Source organism: Artibeus jamaicensis, unplaced genomic scaffold, assembly GCF_021234435.1.
Source record: "Artibeus jamaicensis isolate MK-2021 breed Jamaican fruit bat unplaced genomic scaffold, CSHL_Jam_final scaffold_369, whole genome shotgun sequence".
Classification (NCBI taxonomy): domain Eukaryota; kingdom Metazoa; phylum Chordata; class Mammalia; order Chiroptera; family Phyllostomidae; genus Artibeus; species Artibeus jamaicensis.
Genome location: NW_026522042.1, coordinates 27,683,689 through 27,710,671, shown reverse-complemented (window position 1 = coordinate 27,710,671; position 26,983 = coordinate 27,683,689). Strand labels below are relative to the sequence as shown.

The 26,983-nt window shown below is 47.0% G+C and overlaps 1 protein-coding gene across 1 annotated transcript in view; it reads right to left on the bottom strand.

Moving 5' to 3' along the window:
• The window catches only part of DAP (death associated protein), a 54,377-nt gene that overhangs the window by 23,512 nt on the left and 3,882 nt on the right, over positions 1-26,983 (bottom strand). Inside the window, exon 2 of the mRNA XM_037165436.2 lies at positions 20,827-20,923. Coding sequence (XP_037021331.1) covers positions 20,827-20,923 — 97 coding nt within the window. The remainder of the gene's footprint in view (positions 1-20,826; positions 20,924-26,983) is intronic.

The following is a 26,983-nucleotide window of genomic DNA, read 5'->3' as shown; positions in this document are numbered from 1 at the left end:
CCGGTAGACACCGGCTCCATGTGTGGTCCCCACATGGCAGCTCACCTGGGAACTGGCTGGAAATGCACATTCTTGGGCCCACCCAGACCAATTCAACCAGAAACCCTGGGGCCCGGCTGCCGCCTGTGTTTCACCCAATTCCCGGGGAGATGCTGATGTGATGATCACGACTGAGAACAGGCTGTGCTCTAAGGTCACAGTGTTCTCGGGGAGCAGGGCAGCCCCCGAACCTGGGGTCCAGTCGCCTCTCACACACACACACACTCTCTCTCTCACTCACCGTAGAGACCGTCTTCCTTCCTCTCCCCGTGCCCACCTGAACCGACCGAGTCCTGAGGCCCCAGGCGGGCAGAGTGAGTGGGTATCCCCGAGAGCCTGCTACTGGAAAAGCACCACGCAGGAGCCTCGACCAGCCTTTAGCACACTGGACCCTCTGGACCAGGGATTCCTGCCCCATCGCCCAGATGGGAGACTGCGGCTCACGGTGTTGCAGGTATGTGGCCAAATCCAGAGTGGCTCTGGGCCTAACCTTGTGAACAGTCAGTGTCTTTTCACCCTGTGAGGGATATTTTTACCCCCATTTTATGGCGAGGAGCCTGGGCTCTAAGAATGTTTTTCCCCTGATCACACAGGCAGCAGGTCACAAGGCTGGGACTGAGGTGGGGCGAAGCCAGCAGGCCGCTGTGCTGGGCTCTGGCGAGCTGCAGAGCCCCCCTGGGCCGAGGACTGCGGAGGAGGGTGTGCGGAGCCTCTGCTGGAGGGAGGGTGCAAAAGCACAGGGAGGGCCACCGAGGGCCCAGCATCAGGGAACAGTCGTCCTGGGAGGGAAATCGGCTCCTCTGCCCGTGCACGTTCTCTGTTACATTTGACAAATGAGAAGGGGAATCAGGACTGGCAACCACACAGACGTGCGGTCCAATCACTCCCAATAACCTGTGTGTTCTCTCCCCATGCATGGAGGTACATGTGGCGTGCGGAAGCATGACAGTCACAATGGAACCCAGACTCTCAAGACGAAACTGGATTAATGGAAAACCAGAGTAAAACTGACATACACAGTTAGACATGTATGGGGGGACCCCCCAAAACCAGAACTATCTTCTGGAGGGCAGGTCCTTTGGAGCACAGGCTTTCCCAGCTAGCTGAGTGCTCTAGGAACACGGCTGTATCAGTGCACCGGCTGGCGTGTGAGAGGCTGCCTTTGGCTCCAGGGAGTTTCTTCTGGAGACTCTTTCAACATGTTTGTCCGTTTCATGACGGGTGATTTATATGCGTGCGCCTGTCCACACCGTGCTGAGTGGTCAGCAATTCTGGACCGGAAATGGCATGACCCCTGTGCCTCACCGTCCCTTTTTGCCGTCTCACCCTGAGTGACTTTTTGTTGTTTCCCTGGATGAGAAAGGGCCTCAAAAGGAAATGTTTTGCTGATGTGGAAGAGGTGAAACAAAAAAGGGCAAAGCACTGAAAGGCACCAAATCTGACGAGTTCAAAAACTGTTCTGAGCAGTGGAAAAACGTCGGGACAGGTGTATTGCATTGTATGGAGAGTGCTTTGAAGGTGACTGAAGTTCAAACATGTAAGAACTAATACACAAAGTTTTACAAATCAATTCCACTTTGGGGGTCCTCCCCTTGTATGTTTGATATCACGTGGCTTTAAGAGGAACAAGACGAGGATTCTCAACCCAAGGGACGCTGAAACAGAAATCAGGGCATCCGTGAGTGAGGCAAAGGAAAAACAAGCAAACCAAGCCTGCGACTTTGTTTTCATTCACGTCTAACTGGTGTTCAGCATGGTCTTTGCGCAGGGATTCAGGCCCCAGGCCCCAGCAGCGGTGCCTGTGACTGCCACAGCGCGTCGCCGTGACTGCCACAGCACGTGGCCGTCACTGCAGGTATCTGGGAACACTGTTTACACTCGTCACTGCTTCAAAGTGACAGCAGTGACTAGACCGATCATGGAGTCTTGTTATTACATCGTTAGAGAAGTAAATATCTCATAACTTAACATTTTGATAACTGGATTTCATACTCCCTATGGCGAGAAATCTGTAATATGAGTCCACAAAAGTAAAATCGGGAAAATATAAAGAAAAAATTTCAAAGGGATTTGAAAGACGAGGAAATACACATCACAGAGCAGAGCAGTGAACTGCCTTGTGCTATCCTAAAATACCACACAATAATTTCTAGTAAAAACCTTAAAAAGATTTAAAAGGAAAGCATCTTCGATCCCATTTACGCCCGAGATGACTTGTCACCGTGCTACCACCACGGAATGCAGGCGGCCTCAGTGAGGGGGGCCACCGCCCCGGGACTCAGCCCAGTTTCATCAGCGCCTCTGGAGTCCAGCAATGTTCCAGCCACATAACAGGAACTCTGTAAACGTGTGACTGTTACGAACTCAAGTGTGATTTTACATCTCTTCAAAGCCCGTAGGTGTTCATTTTTCCTCCTTCTGTATTTACCATGAAAGTCCCTGCAGAGAAACAGCCTTGTCTACAAATGTCATGTTACAGATGAGGAGACAGGCCTGCAGGCTGGTTGGTCCCTCACCTGGGACCCCCAGGAGCTCAGGGCCCGGACCCGGGGAGGACCCGCTCTGCTCTACAGTGTGCGGCTCTCCCACGCGCAGCTGCTTTACCCACACTTCAGGCAGACAGTGGAAGGCTGTTCCCTGGGGACGATGCTACCTAAATTGCTTAATTTTGTTGTCACACACGTGGTCTGGGATGAAGAAGAAAGCTAAGAAGATTAACAGAAAAACTAACAGACAAAAGGCCTGGATTGAGTGGACGTGCACTCAAGCTTTAAGGGAAAACACTTCTCTTTTTTGGTTTCTAGTCCCCTAAGGGACATTGACTCAGTGGCTCAGAGAAAGGAGCCCTCATGCTCACCCCTGGGCCTGGACTCCTGAAGCCTCTCGTCGGGATGACAGCCATCTGGGCACAGAGCCTCGAGCTCTGCAGGCCTGGAAGATGTTCGGGTGGAATTCTCTCATCCTCCCAGGAGGGGGTGTTCAGTGGACACTTGCTGACCTGAGCCTCTTTCCCCTCAGGACCCCTCTGACCCAACAAAGGCAACAAAAGCATTTCTCATAAAAATCCACCCTGTAGGTCCAACCTTGCCAGAGCCGGAAGGGGTTGCTTTTATTTCTCTGTCTGTAGTCACACCTGGAACCTCTGGTGTGGAACCGCTACCACAAAATGGCAGCGGACTCTTCCATTCTTTAACACTTATTTGTTTTGCACCCATGAGGCACCACCCTTCCTATTTAAGACTTATTAGTTCTTTTTTCCACTTAAAGTCATAATGAATTTAGTAGCCATGAGTCACTGGTTTTATACTGATGCCAACTTCCTCTTATTATACTTTTCTGGGCTGATTTCCTTCCTTCGCAGCTGATTTTGGGACTCTCGAATCTATGGCTTCTGAAATTGAACTGGACCCTGTCTTTGCCCTTCACGTCTCCCACTCACTGGGCTTGGAGGTTCCCAAGTGGACAGTCATGTTCTTGGCTCTGTGGCTCCTGACATAGAGATTGAGGACTTGCTGGAGCAGTGGCTGCCATGATTTAGGATGCTGGGGGTAGTGGTGGTGGGGGGAGGCCTGTGCCACGGCAGGGCTACTCCAACACCAGGCCGTGTAAGACCACAAGGCTCCAGTCGACAGTTGGAGTAGAAAGATACTCACAGAAACTTTTGCGTTTTAAATGAGCTTGGAGGGAAACCAGTGTCTATGAGAGGTAATAAAACCCTAGTGCAGAAAATATGCCTCTGAACTTTAAAATTCAAAATAGAATGTAAGGCTCTCTTTCCAATAATTTCTTCCCAGCTCCTTCGAAAAAGGAGCTGGTTGCCAGAATACAAGCAGCGGGCAGCAGAGAGGCAAGAGTCTTCAGAATCAGATTAAGGTCCAAAGCCTGTCTCTGTCAGTTCCTCGCAGAATGACCTTGGGCATGTCAATAGCCTTTCTCAGCAGATTTCCTCATCCATGGAATCCTTAGCCTCCCTGTAGGCTGTGAAGGCAAAATTAGACTATATATAAAGCAGCTGGTCTAATGGTGGCTTGTGTTTGTTATTATTTGGCTGCTAGACTTTCTGAATGGTGCTGAATTGCTTGTTTGATAGCAGGGACAATTTTCCAAACTTCTCACTCCCACAGCTCAATCAAGATGAGACAGATCATAAACTCAACAGACTGAATAACAGACACTTTCAAAGCAGACTAAAGTGCCCAGGAGAAAAGTGCCATGTTCACACCTGCCCTGTGGTCAGTTCTCACTTACACTGTCCCTCCTCTTTCCTCTGGAGTGTGTGTGTGTGTGTGTGTGTGTGTATAAAATTGACTATAAGAAGTTTTAATTACTTACCAACAGCTAAAGCCTAAATTATCTATGCAATGTTTTCTACCTTTTGCATGGTGTTGACCCATTTTGGAAAAGCAGATAGACTTTATTAACATTGCAGAGACTGGGGTGGAGTCTTGCTACTCAAAGTGGGGTAGGAACGAGCAGTACCACACCCCTTTGGTGCCTTGAGAAATGCAGTCTCAGCCCCCACCCCAGATCTAATGACGCAAACCTGCATTTTGACAATTTTCCCTGGGGCAGTTTGCAAAAGGACTGAAACTTGAGAGGCTCTGTATTCTCCCCAGTCACTGAGCTGAGAGGGGCCATGGGATGGTAAGGGTGGTGTCCCAGGACTCAGGAGACCAAGATTCTCCTGGTGGCTGCCCAGCTACTTCTGCTTAGCCGAGCACATCACTGTCCACCTTCTTCCCTTCGTGCCCCCTGTAAAAGTGGAAACTGCGAAGGATCTGAGGCTTTACCTTACTTGGCAGCTAACCAGGGAGCTTGTCACTGTGTAGTGCGTGTGTGTGTGCAGAAGACACAAGACCTCTGGGACAAACCCATAGCTAATGTAATACTTGGCGAAAAGTTGAAAGCTTTTCCAGTAAGATCAGGAACAAGACAAGGATGTTCTTCTCAAAACTCCTATTCAACGTAGCACTGCAAGTCCTAGCTGGAACAATCAGGCAAGAAAGAGAAACAATAGGGATCTAACTGGGAAAGGAAAAAGAAAAACTGTCTCTGTGTGTAGATGATATGATCTTAGAAAATCCTAAAGGCTCCACCAAAAAGCAGAACTGATAAATGGATTCAGGAAAAATGGAGGATATAAAATCAACATACGGACGTCAGTTACATTTCTATACAATAACAACAAAGTATATGAAAAAGAAAATTTAAAAATTGCATTTACAACAGCATCAGAAATAATAAAATATTTAGAAATCAGTTTGGGAGGTGAAAGATCTGTACAATGAAAACAATAAAACACTGATGAATGAAACTGAAGAGAGCGGCACAGACAGTTAAAAAGATGCCTCAAGTTCATGGATCAGAAGAATTAATACTGCTAAAATGTTCATACTACCCAAAGCAATCCACAGATTCAAAGACATCCTCATCAAAATTACAATGACATTTTTTTACAGAAATAGAAAAAAATTCCTAAAATTGGAATAGAACCACAAAAGACCCCAAATAGCCACAGCAGTTCTGAGGAACAAAAACAAAGCCGGAGGCATCACACGTCCTGATCTCAAGCTATGGCATAAAGCTGTTATAATCAAAAGAGCACAGCACTGACGTAAAAACATAGACCAATGGAACAGAACAGACAGCCCAGAAATAAATTCCCGCATATGTGGTCAAGTGTTCTTTGACAAGGAGCCAAGAACACTCAATAGGGAAAAAACAGTCTCTTCAATAGAGGGTGCTGGAAAAATTGGATATTTGCATGCAAAAGAATGGACTTGTACCCCTATCTTATACCACTCACAAAAATTAATTCAAAATGGATCAAAGACTTAAATGTAAGACCCAAACTGTAAAACCCCTAGAAGAAAACACAGGGGAAAAAAAGCTCCTTGACATTGGTCTTGGCAACAATTTTTTTGGATACGACACCAAAAGCAAAAGCAAGCAAAACAAAAATAAAACAAGTGGAACCACATCAAACTAAAAAGCTTCTGTACAGCAAAACAAACAACAACGAAGTGGAAAAGCAACTTATGGGAGAAAATATTTGTAAATCATGTGGTTGGTAAGAGGTTAGTATCCAAATATAAAGGACTCATACAACTAAACAACAACAACAAAACCAATACAAATAACCAACAGGTACATGGAAAGGTGCTCAGCAACATCATGAGGGAAATACAAATCAAAATCACAATGAGATATGACCTCATACTTGTTAGAACGGCTACTATCAAAAAGACAAGCTATGTGTTGGCAAGGATGTGGAAAAAGGGATTCCTTGCACACTGTTGGTGGGGATGTGACCTGGTTCAGCCACTGTGGAAAACAGTAGGAGGGTCCTCAAATAAAACGGAACTAGCACGTTTCTAGCCATCCCCCTTCTGCATCATATCAGAAGAAACGAAATCACTGTCCTGAAGAGCTATCTGCACCCCCACGTCACTGCAGCATCACCCACCATTGGCAGGGCATAGAAACAACTGAAGTGTCTATCGGGGATGAATGGATAGAGAAAACGTGGTGCTTATACACAGTGGGACACCGTTCAGCCATGAAGATAGAAAATTTGACTTTGTGACCACAGCAATGGACCTTGAGGGAGTGATGCTAAACGAAGTCAGTCAAACAGTGAAAGACGAATACTGTAAATTCTCACATACAATGTGTGGAATCTAAAAATGCTGAACTCACAGAAACTCTGTGGAACAGTGGTTGACTGTGGCTGGAGGGTGGGGAAAATGGGGAGAGGTTGGCCAATGGGTAGAAACTTCCTGCTGTAAGAGGAGTCAGTTCTAGAGATCCAATGTACAGCACAGTGACTACTATCAACATGACTGTTTTAGATACTTGGAAGCTGTCAAGAGAGCGAACCTTCTATGCTACCATCATTAAAAAATGTTACCAGTAATTACGTGGGGGGATGGAGATGTTAACTGACCTTGTTAAATCAGTTAACACCTCATCAGAGTCATCAAAGGTGGTGACCGTTTCTCAGTATGTATGTGTATCGAATCATGCTGTACACCTTAAGCTTACATATGTTTTAATTTCAATAATAGCTCAATAAAGCTGGGAGAAAATAATAAATTTGGAAAATCAGGAGATTGAAGTTTGGGAGGAAAATATGTTCAAATTTATAGGCAATTTGAAACATTTTAAAAAACATAAATTGAGATGTTTATATATAATTAATAGGCAATAAACAAAACATTGAGGCAATTTTAGTTTACTTTATTTTGGACACCAGAAAGTAAACTTTTATTTTGTATTTGTTTACTAACAATATTGTTTATAAATATTCACTCTTTTGTGAATTGTTTGTTCATGTTCTTTTTATTGGGAATTTGACATTTTTCTTTTCTTTCAGTTATTTGTTCTTATTTGTTTCTCAAGTTTCTTTTTTTGATTGCAGTTTACATTCCATAGTACTTTGTATTGGTTTCAGGTGCACGGCACAGGGGCTGAACAACTGTGTACTTCACACAGTAGTCCCCCTGACATTTGCAGGACCCACCTGGCACCACACAGAGTCAGTACATTGCTATCGACTATATACTTTATGCTGTGCTTTCCAGGAATCCGACATTTTTATCATTTGTATGCTCTTCATTGATGTCCACAGTCTGTATTAGGTTTTTAATTGTCACTGATGTTTTTTAAAACATATATATAGAATCATCTGAAATGTTGGAGAAAAGATTCAATCTTAGAACAAGGGATAGGCAAAAAAAGACCTACAGTGGAGACCTTTGATGGATCAACACTCAATTTCTTTGCCTTATTTTTTTAGAGTTTCAGGGAAATGAGATATAAATTGATGTATAGAGTGGTAGATTCTGGGTTCAAGAAGTTAAAGCAGTCTTACTGATTTATAATCTGATTGGCCCGTGCATGTTATTTAGAAACCTGACCTGCAGGTAAGTCCAGGTAAATGGATATACTCATCAAACTCCTAGGCTCAAATTAATTGCAAACCGGGAGGAACATATGTTGCCTGAAGACAGGAGTTTTTGGCCAGGACCCACATGGACAGCTCTCCCTGCATGTGGAGCCCTCATGTCACACTGAGTGAGGAGAGGGGGAGACAGGGAGAGCAGGGGGAGGGGCACAGCCAACCCTCCCTCCCTCCAGCATCAGCATGTGACTTGCTCTGTCTTTTCCAAAATGTGCATTTACATCATTCCCCAACCAGTCCAGTCTCCTTATGTGTCTGCCTACAGGGCGGTCTCAACTTTCCCATGTTAATTAACAACGTCATGTTGTTAATTGTACAACTCCTCCCACCCCCAACTCACAGAACTTACCAATAGTGCAGGCCATTGACAGCACTTTCCCTAACAGTGTCTGCTGTACTGGTTCCATATGTAGCAAAAGTTACCCTTTGCTGAGGAGGCCAAGCTACTCTGTGGGGAGGCATGTGGTTAAACAAATGGAACCGAGGGGAACTCCTATGATAAACAAACTACACACAACTGCTGTTTTCGAAACTAGGTGCCCACATCCAAACTTGTGTATTTCTATTCTATCATTTGAGCACTCCCTCCCTGCATCTCCCACCTCCCACGATGCCCCCCCACCCCCCCCGCAAAAGGAGTTAACAGCCATTATTTCTCTACATTCCGTTAGACTGGCCAAGAGGCTCTGCATTTCATCATTATGTTGAGAGAACCTACTACAAAGGAACTAACAGATGTCATTTATAATCTTCTCTCTGCCACTTTTAATCTTTAGTCCTGAGATATAAATCCAAAATTCTCCAGAATAAGAAGTTAGTGGTGGCAGTCGACCTTTAGACCAAATTCTTGTAAGACCCACGAAACACTTTTCCCTAGTGCCCACGGTCCCCCCCACAGAGGTCCTGCTTGGTGGGACGCCAGGGAGGCCACAGCCCACCACCTTCCGACCAGCACAGCAGACAGCCCGTAATGACTGTGCCTGATCTGCAAAGCCTTAGTTTCAGGCGTGACCACGGTTCTTGAAGCTGTTGCCGCACAGATCTGATTCTGACTTGCTCTCAGCAGAAAACTCATCTTTCCAGTGACCCCACGTCAACAGGGGAGCAAAAGGGCTCGGTTATCCTGGCGATCAAGCACGAGTGTGACTGCACGAGCTTGAACAGACTCATGGGCTCGTGAGGACACTGCCTGACAGGCGTGCCCCACGGCAGCAGCCCTGGCATGCTTCTTCATTTCCTCTCTGCCCCGCTGTGGATGCCTCAGGCCAACTCAGTCTGCAGAGGGCCTTGGAGACCACCCCCGGTGGGTAAGAACACTGTCGGGCTGTGCTCCCAGGTGGTGTTCCTGGAAGACGAGGAACACGCGAGGCCCTTTTCCTGTTCTGTTTTTCCTCACAGCACTGCGATCTCTACATGGGCAGCCCATACACACAGTTGTCAATACGTGCGTCATCCGGTGCCCTCACTTGACAGTAAGTTCTGTGGGAAGGGGGATTTCGTTTGTTCACTGTGTCCCAACTGGGGTGCAGGGTGCTGGGAACATAGTAGGTGCTTTCAGGTATGGGATGAATAAATAAATGGCAATGAACAAGGAAGTGGAACCCTTGGATGTGTGGGCCCTGGGAAATCAGCTAAACGCTGCCATTCCAACAATTACTGGGGCACAAACACTCCCTGTTCTATAAACGTCTACTATGTTGATGTTTCTCTCCCTCCCTTCTCCTTTCTAAAAATAAATAAATAAAGTCTTTAAAAAAAATCTGCTAGAAGAATGGGGGCAATGCAATTCTAGTAACATAACCAGTGCTCTTTGGTTAGTTCTGATGGTGCCTATAGTGACTAACCTTTAAGATCTGGTCTTAAAAAGTCTTCAGTTTTTCATGCAGAACATGTATGGCCACTACCATGTCCATATCTGGGCACAAACATGCATGGTCTGGAGACCAAGTATGGCTTTAAGCGGGTTCTCTATGACAGCCCTTGGGGAGAGGGAATCGTTCTGCGACCGTGGCTGGGTACCAGTCCTTACTCAGACCCTGGGCCTCGGCTCCAACCTCTTGTTGTCGGCCTCATTGGTCTGGGATCCTGAGCCCTGTGCCGTGACAGTTCACAGACCCTGCTCTCCAGGCCCTAGGCTGAGGTTCTGACCTCTGGCTCTGCTGCCCTCCCTGGTCTCCACTCCTTTTCTGTGTAGGCCTGGGCACCTGCTCTTCCCCCAGCTCCAGACAACTTCTCTGGACTGGCCTCCACATGGCCCACATGGCCTACAGTACTGGAGCCTGATTTCTCCACATCCACACCACTGCAAACCATAGGTCTGAGACCCTCTCAGCAATGTCTGCGTTAGAGTCCCATGACCCAATTCTGCCCAGTGAGTTTGTTAGATGGCTTCTGGCAAAGCTTTTCTTGTTCCAGAAAAGACTGAGGAAGAGATGCTCATATCTTCCTCTGGGTACCACAGGCTTGGATGTGAATGCTGGACCTGCTGCGGCTGACCCACCACCCACCTGGGGAGGAGGCTGCTCCGGAGCAGGGCGGAGCTCCCAGCGGTGCAGACGCGGGCCCAGACTGGCCTGAGGGACCCACTCACCTGTAACCATGCTACCCTGGGCCTCTTCCACAGGAGGAAGCATGTGTCCTCGCTGCCTGACCCAGCAAATCGGGGATTTGGAGAGTGTGCCTTTCCCCACTTCTGGGTGAGGGTCCTGGTGTCCCTTGAGTATTGTAACCATGGTCTTCCAGAGTCATTTCATAAATGTTCACTCTCACTCTCCCAGCTAAGAAAATGTGGGGGTTGGATTACAGCCCTGGTTCCCAACTTTTCATGCACGGAGACTTCTTTCTTTAAGTGAAGTAATATTCCCATGTCATATAATTTACCATTTAAATAATTTAAAAGAACAATTCAGTGGCTCTTTTAATACATTGGCTGTCATGCCACTGTCACCCCTATCTAATTTCAGCACATTTTCATCATCCCTGAAAGAAAGCGTTAAGCAGTCATGCCCCCTTCCCTCTCCTGCAAGGAATCTGCTTCTCTCTCTTTGGATTTGCTTATTCTGGACATTTTATATAAGTGGAATTATATAATATGTGACCTTTTGTGTCTGGCTTCTCACTTAGCATAATGCTTTCCAGGTTCATCCAATGCCGTAACATGTATTAGTACTTTATTCTTTTTCACGGCTGAATAATATTCCACTATAGGGGGAGACCATCTTTTGTTTATCCAGTCATCATTTGGTGGATGTCTGGGCTGTTCCCACTTTTTTACTATTGTGAATGATGATGTGATAAACACTCCTGTATAAGTTTTTGTTTAAACACCTGTTTCAGTTCGCCTGGATGTACACCCAGGAGTGGAATATTGGGTCATATGGTGAAGCCACGCCTAACTTTCTAAGGAACCACCAAACTGCCATCCACAACAGTATGGGCTTCTTTTTTTGCTTCTTCAAAAATAATTGTTTAATGTGTTAAAAAAACCATATAACATCAAATTTGCCATCTGAACCATTTTTAAGCATATAGTTTCGTGGAGTGTCAAGTACATTCACACTGCTGTGAAACAGATCTCCAGAGCCTTTTCATCTTGCAGAACTGAAACTCCAGGCCTATCAAACAATAGCTCCCTCTTGCCCCTCCCCAGTGCCTCTGGCAACTGTCATTGTACTTCCTGTCTCTGTGAATTCAACTACTTGAGATACTGCATGTAAGTGGAACCACGTGGTTTTGTCCCTTTGTGACTGGCTTATTTCACTTGGCATCCACCTCGTAGCATGGGACAGGAGTTCTCTCCTTTTTGAGGTCACACAGTATTCTGCTGTATGGATGTACCATGTTTTGTTTATCCAAGCATCCGCAATAGACACGTGGGTAGTTTCCGCCTCTCGGATATGGTGAAGGGTGCTGCTGTGAACATGGGTATGCAAATATCTCTTTGAGACCTCTCTTTCACTTCCTTTGGAGATATACCCAGAAGGGGACAAAGACTTCTTTTTAACACAAAAAAACTTGGTGGATCTCTACTGACTAAACATTCTGCCCCATCCGTGTGCCTCTGGGTCACGAATTATCCCTACATCCAGCGTCTCCAAGCTGTGTGCGTGTCCCACCTGTCCGTCACTCAGGGGCCACCCTGGATATCAGACTGACTGCCGTGGTGCCACAGTGCTGGTGTGCAAGTGACCCTTACTGTTTTAAGATTTTATTTTTATTTATTTTAGAGACAGAGGAAGGGAAGGAGAAAGAGAAGGTGAGAAACATGGATGTGAGAGAGAAACATTGATTGGCTGCCTCTTGTACAAGCCCCTACGGGGGACTGAGCCCGCAACCCAGGCTTGTGCCCTGACCAGGAACGGAACTGGTAACCTTTCACTTTGTGAGAAAACACCCAACCCCCTAAGCCACACAGGTCAGAGCAAGTGACCCTTATTTTCTTAATGATGGCCCCAAAGCTGCTCAGATAAATTTGATTACATTACAATTGTTCTATTTTATTATTAGCTTATTAGTTATTATTGCTAATCCTTTACTGTACCCAATTTATAAACTAAGTCCGTATATAGACAAAAAAACATAGTATCTATAGGGTTCAGTACTATCTTCAGTTTTAGGCATCTACTAGGGGTCTTGAAACGCACCCCTTATGGATAAGGCAGGATTAGCACTGTATTTTCTGAGTGTTCCACACTCTGAGACAGCTGCAGTCAGTGGAGTTTATTTAAATAGAGAGTTAAAAAATTTCAGGCAGAGTAACTGTAATGCAATAAACTCAATAAAGGGCTCTTGTTTCTATGTAGTTATTCTTATATGTAGCATTATTCTATGAAGTTATTATTACATATCTCATTGTATAAAATCTAACCACTGGAGAGTCGATTTAAATTCAGTTCACACGTTTATGTAATAAGAAAACACTGCTGATAAACAGTGCAACGCTTTGAGTAACACCATAAAAACAAAAGAGTCATCCGTTCCAAGAGGCTTCCTCCGGAGCAGACGCACAGCAGTGTCGGGAGGGGAAAACTGTTAGCTCCATTCCCTTCCTCCCCTCCTTCCATCTGATAACAGGAGCTCTCCCCACGTGCGGGGAGCGTGAGGTCTTGTTAGGAGGCTGGAGGCCAGGGAAGGGGGAGGGGCAGGACCAGGGTGTTCAGCTCATCAATCACACCTGGTTTCCACGTCCATTCTGGAACCAGATGTTGTGCCCACTGGAGAAAAGCCGGGCCCTCAGCACCTTCCTTCTCACCCCCTTCTTGTCCCCAGCTGAAGGAGTCCAGCCTGGATCCTGTGACATATGGATGCCCATATGCTCCCTCCCTTGGTGGAGCGGCGAGCCTTTGCTTCGCAACCTGCCAGACTTGTGCCTTCTTCTGGTGCCCGTCTTTATAAAGGAAACTCGGAGACTGAGTTCCTGACAACGTCCACGCCCTCAACCTCTGGGCCACAAAGTGTGTGGGTCCCACACATCATGCTCTGTGCGCATCGGGCGGTTCTGGGCCAATGGGAACTGTGTGGCTGTGTTCTTACTGGTCATCCTAACAGACACATGGCCACAGGTTTCAGAGGACATGCAACACCACACACAACAGGAAAACTGCCACTGGAGCCACCACTGGTAGTTCTTTGTGCTGGAGAGGGCAAAGGGGATATACATGCAAATCTATTCTTTTTGCATTTTTTTACCTAACAAAACAAAACAAAACAAAAGAAAATGAATTAAGTCTCCCCACTACCTACTATGTGGACTGTTGCACTCATCTGCAGACAGACAAGAACATCACTGCCCTCACGGTCCTCAGGGGAGGAACAATCCGGAGGAAGGAGTGGGGTCGCCACCTACAGGTCCCTGCGCCCCTTCAGTGTCTTCCAGTGTCTTGCAACATACCTATGACACTGACTGACTAATGGAGCAGTGGATTAAACTGTCTAGTTCTGTCCTTGCACCTAGATCTACCCCAAGCACCTAGAACTGTACTCTAATGTATTATGAATGAATTTAACTAACTTTTACAAAATGGACAAGTGACTTAAAAAATGCCCCTGCACAATGAACTGCGGAGGCTGAAGTGAACACGAGTATGAGCCCCAGTGAACAACGATGAAAGAGAAAAGTTGTACTTCTCCTAGTCTAAGCACTTCATGAGCTACATTACACACCTAATCACATTTGACAAGAAGCTACCTCTCCTACAAACCCTGAAATCACCAAGCAGGTCATTAGAAATTTAGATTTAAAGCTAAATCATTCATGAGAACCCTCACCTCAAGGGACCTTGAGATACTAGTTACTGAGAGTACAAAGTCATAATGATCAGCAAGGCACTGAAATATTGCTTATTTCAACTTTATTTTATACATTAACATCTACTTTGTATCCATTTTATAATTTATGTAATGGTAGGACAGTATGCATGTATAATTAAAAAATGAATATGCCTACATTGGGGGTGCAGGCACAAAACAGTTTTTAAGTCGATGGGTTGCATGACCAAGTCTGGGCCACACCCCCGGGCACGGGGCAGCCACCTGGCTGGGAAGGCAGGCTGCCGCAGAGCTCCCCTTGGGCCGCTGTCAGCGGGCACGGGGGTAAGAGCCACTCCCCACGTGAGCCTCGCCGTACGTAAATTGTTATACAGCCACTGCTGTTGGCACTGCCGACCGATGCCTGCTGGCACAAGGAGCTGCCTGCTTGTCCCCGATTCCTATGGCAACATCCAAACCCCAGCCCCTCAAAATGTAGCCCTGTTTGGAAATAATTCAGTTGTAGCAGATGTAACTAGTTAAGATGCGGTTGTTTTCAGAAGGGACACTGGACACAGACACGTGCACAGGAGAACACAGTGTGAAGATTACAGCCAGGGAGCTACTGGAAGCTACAGGACAGGCCTCGAACACACCCCTCCCTCTTGCTTCAGAGGGCGCATGGCTCTGCAGACACCTTGATCTCGAACTTCAGGCCTCCGGACTGGAAGAGGATACATTTCTGTAGTTTGAACCACCCAGTTTTTGGTCCCTTGTCATGGCAGCCCTAGGAAACGGACACAGTGATTCTAGAGGGAGGGCAGCCAGCCTAGTAGGAAGTCCTGCCCATGACAACGGGGTGCGGCGGGTGACCACAGCAGGAGACCACAGTGCTGCCCTTAGGAAGGACTGCAGGCTCTGTAAGTGCAGACGGACACTTGCCCCCATCCCTGCCTGCCCCAGTAGCCTCTCCCGGTGCCATCTTACACGCTCCCAGCTGACTCCGGCTGCCACAGAGAACATGAGGGCCGGAGCCAGCTATCTGCTTTCTGCTGCCCGAGGTGCCCTGGGCAAAACAAGGACTTTCACCACTCCCTTGCTGGTATACAGCTGTAACACTTCATCAGTGCCCATGCTGCCTGCAGACTTGGAACAGTGATCTGTGTCTCAGCTTGGCAAACCCAACAGGAAGAGCTGCCGCACGGCGGCTGGAGTCCTCCAGTCAGTCCTCTTACCAAGGCAGTGGAAGCTGCTGCCAGGAAAGCATGCCTCAGTGGCATCTGTTCTGAGGATCTTGCTGTGTCATCAGGACAGCCTCTCCCCGGAACAGGCATCTCAGTCCACAGGCAAGTGGCAGCTAGTTATCCCCTTCCCAAGGACATTCCGTGTCACTCGGTGCCCTGCCCACTGAGGCTGTGCTTTGGGCCCGGGGCAGGGGTGCGTGGCTTGCTGTGCTACAGCAATGGGTCGGCTGTTGCTGCCTTGCCATGGGCCTGTCTGCCGACAGAGGGCACCCAAAATAGCACAGGGCTTGGTAGCTGGTGGCATTCAGCATCCCCAGTGCACTGGCCTCTGCGTGCACCATGGGGAAAAGGATACCGCTCCTTTAAAAGGCAGCCGACAAGCAGCCTGGTTTCCCCAGGAGGTCGAACATGATGCTCTGCCTTCTTATTTCAGCTTTGCCAGTGAAACAGGCATTCGTTTGGTAGTTTCCATAGAAACAACACTCTCCGTTGTATAATTAATAAATGCATTGGGAGAGATTCTATGAGACTCTGCAACTAGCCCATCTTTTCTCAAACTTTCACCTACTAATCACAGCACCCATCGGTGGACCTTGTCTACTGTGGGACACCATTAGGGACACCATTACTGTGCTGTTTGCCTGTTGGTGATGGTCTGGTTCCCTCCTTCCTTTTACATTTATTAACTGAAAATTCTTCTACAAAGAGCTGTCCCTTCTTATTTATCTCAGGGTTGACTGATGGATGTTTATCTTTACTCTGTGGGTTAGAGCCCAATACTGCCATTATTAATTTTGTTGTGTTAGATCGTCCCAGTTTGGGCCATCAGGAGCTCTTGCAGGCTGGCGCCCGAGTGCTTCTGACAAGCCCTGTCCTGTTTGGTGTGATTCCTCATGCTCCGGCACCACAAATTGTCCCAGGCTCGTGTGCTACTCTTCCTCCTCTGACCCTGGACTAACCACTTCTCCAGGAAACCCTGGTTCCCTTGACTGGGGAATGGGTTTAGAAACCCAGATCTGGGCCCTTAGGATGCTCATGGCTACATGGGGATCAGTTTTTTTTAGGTCTTCTCAGTGAATACAGCTAGGAAATGCAGACATGTACAAATCTAGACATGTACATGTACATGTACCCCATCTCGAGCTACTTCTGCATGTAGGTGTGTACCTGTAGGTATCTACTATCCACCTGCCCACCTACCCATCCATCCAAATCTATGAGTTCAACTATTCCTTCCAATTCCGAGTCCACACCCTGAAGCTCATTTTAGTCTTTTTCTTTCCTATTTGTAGGAACCTTACTCTGAGAGTAAGCAAGTTGGCTCGCAGTACCCACAGCCTATTTACTTATTTGTTCAGTCTTAGTACACACATAAAGCAATTTCAGAATTCCTAAGCCCATACATACATAACTCCTGTAAGAAACACATTTCCTTATTGGAGTATACAATTTTCGTGTATTTTTTGTTTGAGGGTTTTTATTCTTAGCCTTACAGCATCCAGCCAAAATACTGTTTTCCAAAGTTACTTAGGTTAGTTAGGTCTTTTCTTCCACTCCTTTCAATTGGTTATAGTAACCATTTGTATTACAGTTAGATTCATCTGTTACTATTTGCATTCCACAATAGGTCTGTCCCACATGCTGGGTGGTTTAACCGTATGCTTATTTTTTGGGTATGTGAGAGAGGGCCATGGTCCTAATTAGACCTATAAAGAGCTGAGCTCAGAGAGAAGGGCTGCCCCCTCCTCAGCCTTATTACCTGTCCGGATGTCCCCTGACTTTCACCACATCCCTGCCCATCTCCAGTCCACACCTGACCTCTTGCACTTCTAGCGTATGCTTCCTGCCACCTATCCACCCTGCTTGTTATCTTGTACCAAGCCAGACTTGTGGTAGGACCTCAGTGCACATTCGACATGAAACTGCTTTCTTTAGCGGCTCCTACTGACTCCTGATGCCCATTCTATGCCCGCAACTTCTTTACACAACACAACTCGTTCAACAAAGGGCTTTGAGGAGAATCACGGCTTTCCTTAACTGGGTAGCTTCTCAGGTAGAAACTGGCAGCCATTCAGGAGAGCATTAGCTAATAACAGGAAATGCTATCACTCTTCTTGGACATGAAGAGCCACAGGCAGCCATGTCAGCTGGACATTAATACTTGGGCCATCTTTTCAAATTTCTGCTGTGCCCTCCCCTTGCCCTTTTAAAAAATGTAGCACCTCAAAAACAATTTGACAACAGGAAATTATTCGTAAATTGCTGGAAAGTGATAAGATTAAAGGGATTAAGAATAGTATAAATATTTGCAATAACAATAATGATGAGGAAGAGCTGTGGTTTTGGTACGTTTGGTCACATAATAACCTCTTTAATGCTCCAGTTTTTCCTGCCTGTAATCATTGTTTGATGATCAGATTAATGAGGAAGGAAGCCACCACAGGAGAGATGGTAAACACAGAGCCAGTTTAAAAAACTTCGGAAAAGAAAGTAAAATGTTTTGCAAAGAAGGAAACTGGCACCTGAGACTATTTGCTTATTTTCATTTGCAGAGAACACTTTGAACCCAAACATGAAAACATGAAGCTTCAGGATTAGGGTAATGGGGATGTTGAAGTCACATGCCAGGACATTTCCAAGAGAACAACTAAATGTTTGACAAATTCTGCAAAAAAAACAAAAAAAAAGGCCTTTCCACACGTGAAGTATTTCCAGTCACCTGAACCTTGTTTTAAACTGATGATTAGACCATCTCCTGATGGTGAGGTTGCATGGGTAGGAATATAGGCTCAAGAGATGTGGAAAAGGTTTGGGCAATGCCAGAATCAACTGCCTGGTTTTCTAAGGGGATCCAGATTGACAGTCTATGCTGATTGTAGAAATATTCTGGCAAATCCAGGGAATTGTGCAGCATATTAGAAGCACAGGAGTCCAAGTCAAGACAGACTCAGGGTTGACTCCTGGCTGAGCTGCTGACTAGCTACGTATCACTGGGCCGGATGGCCTCCCTAAGCCTTGGCTTCTTCACCTCTCTCATGATCACATCAACACACAGGTGGGCTGCACTTTGAACTTGATGTAAAGCACTTAGTAGTGCCCTGCACAAAACAGGCACACCGCTGGTCAGCACAGCTTAGCAGCCAACAGCGAGGCCTCCAAATGCAGCTGCCAGCGCTGATGCTGGCTCTGCCACTCATTCGTTGTGTGACCTTGGACAAGTCACTTGACCTCCCTGAGCTGCTGAAGTGGGAGTAGTAATCTGGGATGGGGACAATAATCAATAACCAACTTTGGAATAGGGATGACAGTAGAGTCCTTACAAAGACCCAGGAGATTAATACTCGCAGAGCATTTGGAACAGGGCCAGACTCACTGCACTCGAAAATACAGGGATGACGACTGACTACAGTTATTCAGTCGGCTCACGAGAAGGTGAGGAGAGCCTAGCGGTGGAGGTAAACCATCACGCAGAGCAGCAGGCCCGGTGCAGGGTGGGAAGGAGCTGTGCTGGCAGCAGAGGTCAGCAGCCTGACTCCACAGAGCTGACCCATCCGTCCATGGTGTGTCAAGTGGCTTCACCTCAGTGGTCAGGAGTGAAGCTGAAGTCCGGAGGATAAGCGCTAACACACCCGCAGGGAACATTATAGCCTTTTGGTTGCAGGGGACAAAAGACCCTTGCTCATGTCTTATGCAGACCCTGCTCCGCGGTCAGTCTGCTCCACAGTACTCAGTTCTGTAGAGAACTCGAACCTTAACAAAGAGATGCTGAACTCTAGAGTCGTGGGCACCTGCTCCTTTCTCTTGCAGTTGTTCATTCCCTGGCAAATTTATTTAAATGGCGCATCTGTCATAAAAGCTGTATTTTCCCTCATGAAAAAAATCAATAGGAAGAAAATGAATGGGCTGTTCTGTCTTTATTTCTAAAAATGCTAGTAAATTATTATCTCTCACTGTATTGACACTGTGTTACGCAGGAAAAAGCTCTTTGCACCTTACCGCTGAAACACACACAGAAAAGCAGAATTTCTCAGTTCTGAAATAAAGCAGGGCCCAAGGTCTTCAGATAGAGGACCATGGCCCTTTAAGAGTTACTGGTGATATTATATTCTGAACACAGCTTTGAGAAAGTGGTCAGTGAGAAAGAATTTTCTTTATACCACTTCTTTTAAAACCAGAACTTAGCCTGAACCTTTATGTTGCTGATCTCATGAAAATGGGCCAGAATCACTCAGAAACTTCACCCCGAATTTTGCCCGCCCCTCGGGTGCCTGCAGGGTAACTCATGCTATCTGAAGACCCACAGAGTGTTCGGCACACATACAAACAGACACATGGTGCCTACACGGGGCCACCGGGAACCTGTGCACCGTTTTCAGGGGGCATGAGCTTATGGAAGCAAGTCAGTTGGAAACCTGGCCTGCTCTGGACCCGGGTAGGGTTTAAACTCTTGCCTTGTTAACTTGCAAGGTGCACCTCTCTGGACTTGAGTTTCCTACATGTAAGTCAGGAGAATATCACCTCCCATTCGGGACCACTGGACTGAAATTAAATAATGTGTCTGATCTACAGAAATATAGGCTGGCTGCTCTCCACACCCTTTCACACTTTGCTTCTTCCTTTTATGGAGACATCCTCCAGGACAAGCTGTAAGGCAGAAAGCTTGGTGTCCACTTTCTCCCATGTGCACAAGCTCAGAGAGGCGATGCATCAGTGGTGCATGTTTGTGTATTACAAGCTGGGAGGAAATGGATCGGTACCGAGGTCCCTGAACCAAACCTGACATTAGAACCTCTAAGGAAAACAATAAACAGAGATGGGGAATGCAGGGAGATGAGGTGTCTGGGACCCAGAGGGCTGGGGACAGAGATGTCATTTAAGGACACCAGGGAGTGGCTACGCCGATTCTCAATTTGGTTGAAGAACTGGGAAAGCCCAAATGTGGGAGAAAATGCAGACAACTATAATTGAACAACAATAAAATAATAATAAAAAAAAACCCCTCATCAATTCTCTACCCTGACTGTGCAGAAGGCCAGACACACCCCAAAGATTCAACTAGTCTGGCCTTTTCAAAGGTCTCCGGGTGCTGCCCACAGACTGACAGCATGTGCTCAGATACAGGCAGGAAAGAGGGTGCGTTCTCGGTTCCCCACTTGTCTCCAGTCTGAGGACAGGACCCGCACCTCACTGATTAGGAAATGGAAAGTACACAGGAGGGGCCCAAACTGCCCAGAAGTTATCAGGAGCAGAGTACACAGCAGAGAACAAACATTAATGTTTAACTCAAAACGATTATTCGTGACACGTGCTCGAGACTGAGCCACGCTCTCCCACCTGGGGCTCTCCCATTCCTGGTCGTCCTTGTCCCTCTCTTCTCTGGTGTCTCCAGAATGTGGGTGTTTCTGCACAATTCGCATTCCGCCAGCTTTCACTAGAAAAAAACAACAACAACGGGGGAGGTGTGATCAGCGTGGAAATGGAACTACCAGAGGACCCAGGGAGCTGGCTCGAAAGTTCTGGGTTGCCCTGTGGCCATAGTTAGTCCAGATGACCTGGCGCCGACAAGGACTGATAGGTTAGTGTTGCTGCAGAAGAGTCAGTGTGATGTGGCACTCAGAGCTCTTTTCCCTCCGGACGCACTTAGAAATTCCGCAGGGCTCTTGTTAATTTTTGGTCTCACAGCATTTCATAGAAGCAGCAGTGTAGCTGGAGTACCAACCACGTGGGTGAAGTGGCTGCTTGCTTTAGGTTCTGTACATCTCCTCAGTGCAACGAGGTCCCACGGAATCCCTGCCTGTGATATGTTCTCAAACACTGACGATTTTTAAAATCTGAATAGTTCTGCATTATTTTCTATTTCTCAATTAGTGTCGACACACAGTATTATATTATTTTCAGGTGTACAACATAGTGACTCAATATGCCTGAGACAAAGTGATCACCACGATAAATCTAGTTACGTCTGTCACTGTACAGTTATTACACTATTATTGCCTCTATTCCCTATGCTATACTTTACACCCCTGTGATTTATTTCATAACTGGAAGTTCGTACTTCTAATCCCTTTGCCCTTTTCTGCCCACCCCCACCCTCTCCCCTTTGGCAACCATCATTTTGTTCTCTGAGTTTGTCTGTCTTCATTTTGTTTGTTTTTGAGATTCCACATGGAAGTGAACTCATATGGTATTTACCTCCAGCGCTGCTTCTGATGGGGTGACACAGTCCCTGGTGATGCTGCTGTGCCAGTCACAGGGGCTACTCAGGTGGCAGCTAAGACCCCAAACTGTGTTGTGAATGTGAGTCTTGGCAGATGTCATTTTAGTTTTTAAAATCCCTGGGCCACATACTTCACAGACAGTGCAGTTCACCCACTGAGAGTGTACAATTCAGTGGTTTCTGCGTGTCTGTGGAGCTGTGCAACCACCACAATCAACTCGAGGGCATTTTCATCGTCCTGCGTGGAATCCCCAAATCACGAATGGTCACTCCCCAGTCCCTCCTTCCCAGCAACCAGTCACCTGGATTTGCCTGTTCTGGACATAAATGAAATCATAGAACATGTGGCCGTGGTGCCTGGCTCCGTTCACGTCACATAATGCTTTCAAGGTTTATCCTTGTTGTAGCATGTGTCAGTACTTCACTCAATAATGCAGCCATGGACAACTTGTGTACGAGTTTCTGTGTGGATAGGTGAACACAAACCTTCATTTTCTTGGGTACACACCTAGCAGTAGAATAGCTGGGTCACACAGTTACTCTCTATTTGCCATTTTGAGGAATTCCCAAGTCACAGCACCATTTTCTGTTCCAACCAGTCTGGGGGTTCCAGTTCTTCACATGCTCACCAACACTTGTTATCTATCTTTTAAATCATAACCAACCTAGAGGGTCTAAAGTGCTATCTTACTGTAGTTAGATTTCTTTTTCCTTACTGGCTAATATATTAAGATTGTTTTGCAAGGAAAAAAGCCAATTCTGGGGTCTATTAAGTGTGGGAAATGCTAGGTGAACAAAATGAAAGGGGCTTCTTCAAGCCAGATTTTCTCACCCTTTAGTGTGTGTTAGGAAGCCTTGTAAGGGCAGAGTATGCTACCTTCCCTAAACATACCACCAAACTTTTAGCCCCCCTCCCGTCCCAGTAATTCAGGCTATCATCCGCAGGACTAGAGTATTCCATAGAATGGAGTTTGAAAACGCTGGCCCTATACCCAAAAGCCAGCCTTATGTGGTCACTAGCACATGCTTTGGGATTGGCAAGCTCCTCCATGCCCTCAGCTATATGGTTGCTGACTCAGCCCCTCAAAGCCTCACTGTTTCATCTGCAAGAAGGGGACAGAAGCAGCACTGTAAGATCTAGAAGTTTAAATGAGAAGAGGCTGTTGATATCCTAAGCCCCCAGTGTAATGGTGTTTAGAGGTGGGGCCTTTGGGAAGTGTTTAGGTCATGAGGGGAGAGCCCTCCAAAATGGATTAGAGCCCCTATACGGAGACTCCAGAGAGCTTCCTTTCCCCTTCCACCACATAAGGACCCAGAAAAGACAGTTGTCTAAGAACTAGGAAATGGCCCCTCATCAGACACTGAATCTGCTGGCACCCTGACCTCGGACTCCCAGCCTAACAACTGTGTTTATAAGCCACCAGTCTGCGGCAGTCTGTTACAGCAGCCGAGATGGGTGAAGTCAGAGGTGCTGGTAGTCTCGCACAGGGGAGTACCTGCAGAAAGCACTCAGGGGGCCCCAGGCTCACCACGCCTCGCCCTCCCTCCTCAGGACGGCCACTCCCAGCGTTCTGCCACAGCTCAGTGCCCCTCACACAACACAGACAACTTATCAGGCCATGGCCTCTGGCATTTCAGATTTGCTTGGACCCTGCTGAATCAGGGAAGTCCAGAACAAGTCTTTATGATCCCGAAGAACAGGAAAAAAAATGTGAAATGCCTCCTGGGCTCCCACACTTCGAGGTTCTTTGTTTTCAATGTCCCTGGGAGCGTGTGCCGGCCTGTGGCTTCAGGGAGCCCACAATGCCCACTTCATGGCCAGTAGTACCTGGTGGTGTCCACTGGAAAAAGGCAAAGCAGGGTTTCATTCATTCCTCATACTTTTACTTCTTTTAAACGTTTAATCACTGTAGACATACTTGTCTTACAGGTCTCTATCCACTTGTTTTATTATCTGAGGTCCTCGGGAGTCCCATGAGCTGTCTGTCTGCTGCCTCTTGCTGTTGTTGCAGTGACTGTGGGGTGGGGGTTTGTTCTCAGTGGGGCTTTGTCTGTGGAGATGCTCCGGGGCTTGGCACGTGGGTGGCGTCCTTTTGGAGAGACGCTAGAGGTGCTCTGTGAGACCAGGAGTACAGGCGCCTGGGAGCCCTTTCTAGTCAGATTTCTCAGGAACTGCTAGACAGTGTGAACTTGAACCCGCAGCCCAAGGCAGGCCTGCGTTCACAAATCCTCAAGGAACACCGGCTGAGCCAGAACAGCTTTCCCACCATCCCACCGGCCAGTTCTTTCCTCCGCCCTTTCTTCATGGACTTGCCCTCTGAGCACCCCACTTCCTGCAGTGGTCTTGGGTTAAGTGAGGCTGTTCGGGTGGGCTCTAAGGCACAACAGTATGACCAGTGTCTTTATAAGAAAAGGCAGGGATATCAGGTCACTCTCTGCCTTGTGTGGGCTCAAAGATCATACTGTTACAGATTTCAGTTTCCTCTCTAGTTTGGCTCCCTCACTTCCAGGATGTCCCTCACTTCGGGCTCAGATTTAAAAAAAAAAAACGAACAAAAAATCTGCAGGTGGCTCATCAAAATTTCCCAGTTATGCAGTATGCCAAGCCTTAAGAAATAGAGACTAAATAAAATTCCGTAGCAGGTTTAAGATAATTTACCACTCTATTGAAATGATTTTTCTTTGACAAATGAGGCAGGAAGAATTGTCCCACTGAATTTTTTTCCCCATTCATTTTCCTCCCCCAGGTATCCCACCCCCATCGCATGTCCATTAGAAGTTGATTAGGAGTGCTATTATGGGCTGAACTGTGGTCTCTCCAAAGTCTTATGTTGAGGTTCTAATCCCAATAACCCCAGAATGTCAATGTATTTGGAGATAGGGCTTCAGAAAGAGGTGAGCAGCTTAAAAAGAGGCTGCCAGGTGGGGCCCTAATCCAATGGACTGGCATCCTTATAACAAGGAGAAAAGACAGGGATGCAGGTGCACAGAGGAAAGGCCACATGAGGACACAGTGAGGAGGTAGCCGTCTGCAAGCCAAGGAGAGGCCTCAGGAGAAACCAGACCTGCCAGCACCTTGATCTTGGACTTCCAGCCTCCAGAACTGCTGAAAAAATAAATTTCTGTTGCTTAACTTACCCAGTCTGTGGTATTTTGTTATAGTAGCCTGAAAAAACTAATACAGCTGCCCATTTAAAAGTAATCTCTGAATCATTTCAACTTGGCAGACATAAATCTTTAAAACTACAACTCACAGGTATTTCCTAAAACTAAAAGTAATAAGCACCGTGCAAGTAACTGCAAAGAAAACCACTCGAGGTGACGTGTGAAGTTACTGTCATCTGAGGCTCGCGGAGGCCTGTCCGCGCCTCTGCTGACGCGCGTGCACAGGGCGGAGCTCGGCCGCTCTGCCTAGTGCTTCCTTAACTCAGTGGACGGAACCCATTCCCTTCATTCACCCGCACAGTATGCACAGGGATTAATACAGCAATGAAAAGTGGCAATAATAATAATAACTCAAGGCTGAGACAGATTTATTTTAAATGCCAGTCCTGCCAAAAAATATGACAGCCAGTATTGATTGGGTTTTCGTCATTGTCACTAGAACTCTCCATTTGTGGAAATGTGAAGGCAGAATTACTTTGCAGAAATCTTTGTGGAATATCTGAAAATGTAAGTATTTTATGAGAGACATTAGAAAAAAAATCTTGGACTTTTGTTGTAGTTGTTATTCAAACAAGAGCTTCAGATTTAAAGAATTTCAAGCTTCCTTCAAGCAGAAGTGCCACTCGGAGGTTAAAGGCAATGATCTCCCGGGTTCAATGATCTCCCCGGTTGAGCCAGACTCCTGGGTTCAAATCCCAGCTCTGCCTGTGTGCTCACATGCATGTGTGTGTGTGTGTCTGGGTGAGGTGCTAACTGCCTCTAGGCGACAATGCCCCCCGCCCCTCGGAGGTTCTCGGAGGACTAAGAGACGGCACGCGTGCAGCACCTCCAGTGGGACCTGGCCCACGGCAAAGGCTCCACCTGCATCCACTCATTGCACGGGCTTTGACGACTGGCACCCAGTGCTCAGGGAGACCTTCAGTCTTCGAGTCCTTGCTGCATGGAAGGCTCCTCACTTGTTTTCTCACATGTGAAATGTGGGTGGCACTGCAGACTCCTGGGGTTGTGGAAGAATAAGTGACACCCCACAGAGTGCTCCCCACAGACTGCTCCCCGCGTGGCTCTCCTCGGACGTGGGCAGCTGACCCTCACCAGGGCGGCATCAGCACACCACCCTGGTGAGGCCCCTGCACTGCGTTCGACACCTGCTGTCCCCTCCGCAGAGGCCAGGCATTGAGACGGCAGAGCCGAGCGCCAGCAGGGGCCTGCGCCTCTGCCCACGGTCTTACGGAAGGTGCCGCCTGAGAAATACACCTTGGCTTGTTCAGCCACTGCCATTCTGGGTTGTTTGTGAGAAGAGCGAGTACAATGTAACTGTAAGTAATGTACAGTATTTTATAAAAAAATGGATATTCCCTTTGCACTCAGAAAGATTTCTGAAGTGGGGAAGGGGAAAGGTTCACAAGACCGAGTAAGAGTGCACCAGGCACTGTCTGAAAAGGACATGCGCAGAAGGATGGGCGCTGGAGGACAGAGGGGGTCTCAGACAGCCTTAGAAATGCTGCCGTCCACTCTGACGGGAAGCTTCTGAAAAAAAGGCAGTGACTAAAAGGGCCTCTCTTCTTGGCGTGGCCGGGGCGAAGGCAGACGGACCTCCTTCCTGTATCTGCAGGCACTGATCCCGGAGGGCTGAGGGCAGCAGGGCGTGCTGAGCAAGCCTCGACTATAGGGTTGCTGCAATAAAAACTAATTAGTCTTCCATTTCTAGCAATAGAGTGGCCTAGAGAATATAAAAACCTTCCTGCAGAAGATAATTTGGGGAGATTTATCACCCACAACCTGTCAAATGCATCCTTGAGTCTGACTGCTTCATATAGCAAAAAAACTGATTTTGAAATTACTAAAAAAGGTGAAGCGGTCTATTTCTCCTTTAACTTTCAATAAATAGTTTTATATTTCCATTTGACTCAGTTCGAGGAGAGATGGTTTGTGCATACGGTTCATAACCATACATAAAACTACTAATGCGCAGCAATATCACTTATTAGGTTGATGAGAACTTTACTGACATAGGGCTTTGGCTTCCCTGGGAAGTGGGGGAGACCAGGGCCAGCGAAATGTATTTAACAAAGACAGGTTGGCCACATGGCTGCCACCAACTGAAGAAGA